This window comes from Myotis davidii, unplaced genomic scaffold (assembly GCF_000327345.1).
Source record: "Myotis davidii unplaced genomic scaffold, ASM32734v1 scaffold217, whole genome shotgun sequence".
Classification (NCBI taxonomy): Eukaryota; Metazoa; Chordata; class Mammalia; order Chiroptera; family Vespertilionidae; genus Myotis; species Myotis davidii.
Genome location: NW_006290034.1, coordinates 526,679 through 529,386, shown reverse-complemented (window position 1 = coordinate 529,386; position 2,708 = coordinate 526,679). Strand labels below are relative to the sequence as shown.

Here is a 2,708-nt window from a genome sequence, read left to right as displayed (position 1 = left end):
GCGCGGTCAGCGCTGACCCAGCAGGGTGACGCTGGCCTGTCAGCACCAGCTCACCGGTTCGGAAGGAAAGCACGGGTTCTGCTGGGATCGAGGAGAAGGCGTGGTCTCAAATGCTAGATTTATTCTGAAAGACTCCCAAATGCTTTCTGATCATGAAATATTAACGACGCACACTCTCTGTGACTCTCGTCCTGGCTGCTGCACTGACTGCGGTTTTCAAGTAGCTTTTGCAGATGAGAGCTACGTCTACAATCATGACAAGCGCTAATTATTGGCCCAGAATTTCATCTCATCCTCAGCGAGAAGCCAACCGAACAGGGAATGAAAACACAGCACATCCTGTGCATGTCCTCAGGCCCCGTTAACCAAGACACAGCCAGCCCTCCGCGCACAGAAGGAACTACATAAACACAGAAAGACTAACAGGCAGGAGAGAGACGAGCTGTGGCCAGAGGTCCTGGGGCTGCGTCTCTGAGTCAGAAACACCCTCGTTGCGTTTGGCCTTAAACGCGGAGCCTGGTGTGAAAGCTGCCCTGTTCTCCCCGACGATCCACAACACGTCCCGGCGCCGGGAGGGGCGGCTGCGGCCTGGCACCGACAGGACCGGCTCAGCTCCGCGGGCCTTTTACTCGGGGAAACCCCGGGTGAGCCGTTTGCTGGCAAGTGTGTTTTGAAAAGAAATGGGGCGTCAGTAAGTCGGCAGGTGAAAGAGCAGGGCTCCCCAAGGCTGCCGGGCACCCCCCACCCCCACCCCCCGCGACCACAGCCAGCTCACCCGGGTCCCAGGGAGACGCGCAGGGACGCCCACAGCGGCTCCCCCCACCCGCCAGCCGGGTCGGACGCTCTGATCGCTAAACCGGTTTAAGGACTAAGAGAAGCTACAGCTGTGGCCCAATAAAACCATAACATGCGCTTTGCTTCGTGTCGTAAACGGGTTAGTAAATGCTACATGCCTTCCTACCCCCTCTTTATACTTGTGGTTTGTCTGGTCGCCGTTTAAACTTCCGCAATGCTTTCTTTTTTAAAAAAATATTTTTATTGATCAAAGAGGAAGGGAGAGGGAGAGGAACATCAATGATGAGAGAATCACTGATCAGCTGCCTCCTGCACACCCCACACTGGGGATCAAGCCCTCAACCCGGGCCTGTGCCCTGACCGGGAATCGAACTGTGACCTCCTGGTTCCTAGGTCGATGCTCAACCACTGAGCCATACCGGCTGGGCTAACATTTATTTTAATCGTGTCTTTTGGGACGTGTTTATTTCCCTTAAAAAAGGAAACAACAAACATGAATAGTGCAACACCTTCCCCCAGATCTCCACGCAGACTGTTTCTGAGCGTGGGACGGGGTGGGCAGCATGGAGCAGGGGGGGGGTGTGCAGAACTGCTCTCAGCAAGTGCACGGCTTCGGGCCGCCGTGGAGAGCAGAACCCAACCACACCCTCGAGGCAGGAGCTGAGGGTTCGGCACCGATACCCGACCCCGCCCCGAGTTTGGAACAAATGCAAACAATACTGATGTAGAAGCTTCGAGACACAAGAACGCAAACTCTAGAAACTCACACTCACCATCACTCATTCTCCCCGAGAAGCCCAACTGCCTCAGGCAGAGCGGACGCAGCGCATGTGCTTTAGTTGATATTCGTTTATTCTCAACGTTTTGTAAGAATTTTTCGTTTTTCTCGACGACCACACATTCACAGAGCAGGCTGCGGCCATCGTGTTCTACAGAAATAGAGAGTTGCTTAAAAATGTGTACCAAGTTGCTTTTTATTTTCTATAAACACTTTAACAGGAGTTAACATTGAATGCCCAATAGAATCGCTGAAATTAATCCATGTTGTCAAAATACTTCATATGTAAAACTCTAGCAAGAAAGTCCGTCACTTCGGCAACGAAGCGCCCGTTAGTCACTGTCATGCTGTCTTTATAGCTTCGGGGGTGGCGACCGTCGCCGCAGAGCAAGGCCTGAAGCAGAGCAGACACACGCAGCGTCCGCGGCATCGGATGTGGCTCCGGGCGCTGTCACAGGCGGCACCAGTAACCGCTGCCGTGAGGGGATCCCAGACGGTAGTTCGAAGCTCTCACGTCCTAACTGCGCCGGCCCTGGCGCTGCCCCGCGCGCGAACGGGGTTTCAGCTGGAGGGACCTGCGCTTCGTGCGCCCGCGGGGTGACAACCTGCGTCCAGAAACTACAGGGACATTCAGAGTCAAAAATATGTATTTCAAGTTTTAGTTCTTTCTAAAGGAACTCATTTCCAACACAGTTCTCTCATATAAGTGTTTTCCTTTAAAAAAAAAAAAAAGCCAGTGTCCTTGCCAAAGAGCAAGAAAAGAAGAAGAGAAACCGCTGTTTCCGCTCCCCGTACCTAGTGCCTGGGACTTGGTGACGCGCATCCCTGTCACGCCAGCAGCTTTAACGACAAGCACCTGGCCTTCACCTTCCTTCACGTCTTTCACAAATAAGCCGGACAACCTCATGTTATCATGTGGTCACGACTGAGATTTCAATTACCTTCTTCAAACGGTCTCACACCTGAGCCCAGCCCAGCCCAGCCCAGCCCAACCCAACCCCAAGCCTCCCCCCTCCAGCCGCCTCCCTCGGCCACAGACACATGAAAAGGAGGCCAACGGAGGAAGGGACTGGAGCTTTGGGTTTGGGTTCGATTAAATGCGAGTATTCGCCCCCGTGATGTCGAGTTTCTGCTG

At 53.7% G+C, this 2,708-nt stretch overlaps 1 protein-coding gene across 1 annotated transcript in view; it reads right to left on the bottom strand.

Moving 5' to 3' along the window:
* RWDD3 (RWD domain containing 3) overlaps positions 1 to 2,480 on the bottom strand; it is a 22,116-nt gene extending 19,636 nt beyond the window's left edge. The window contains exon 1 of the mRNA XM_006763102.2: positions 2,369 to 2,480. Coding sequence (XP_006763165.1) covers positions 2,369 to 2,480 — 112 coding nt within the window. The remainder of the gene's footprint in view (positions 1 to 2,368) is intronic.
* Between the last annotated feature and the right edge of the window lie 228 nt (positions 2,481 to 2,708).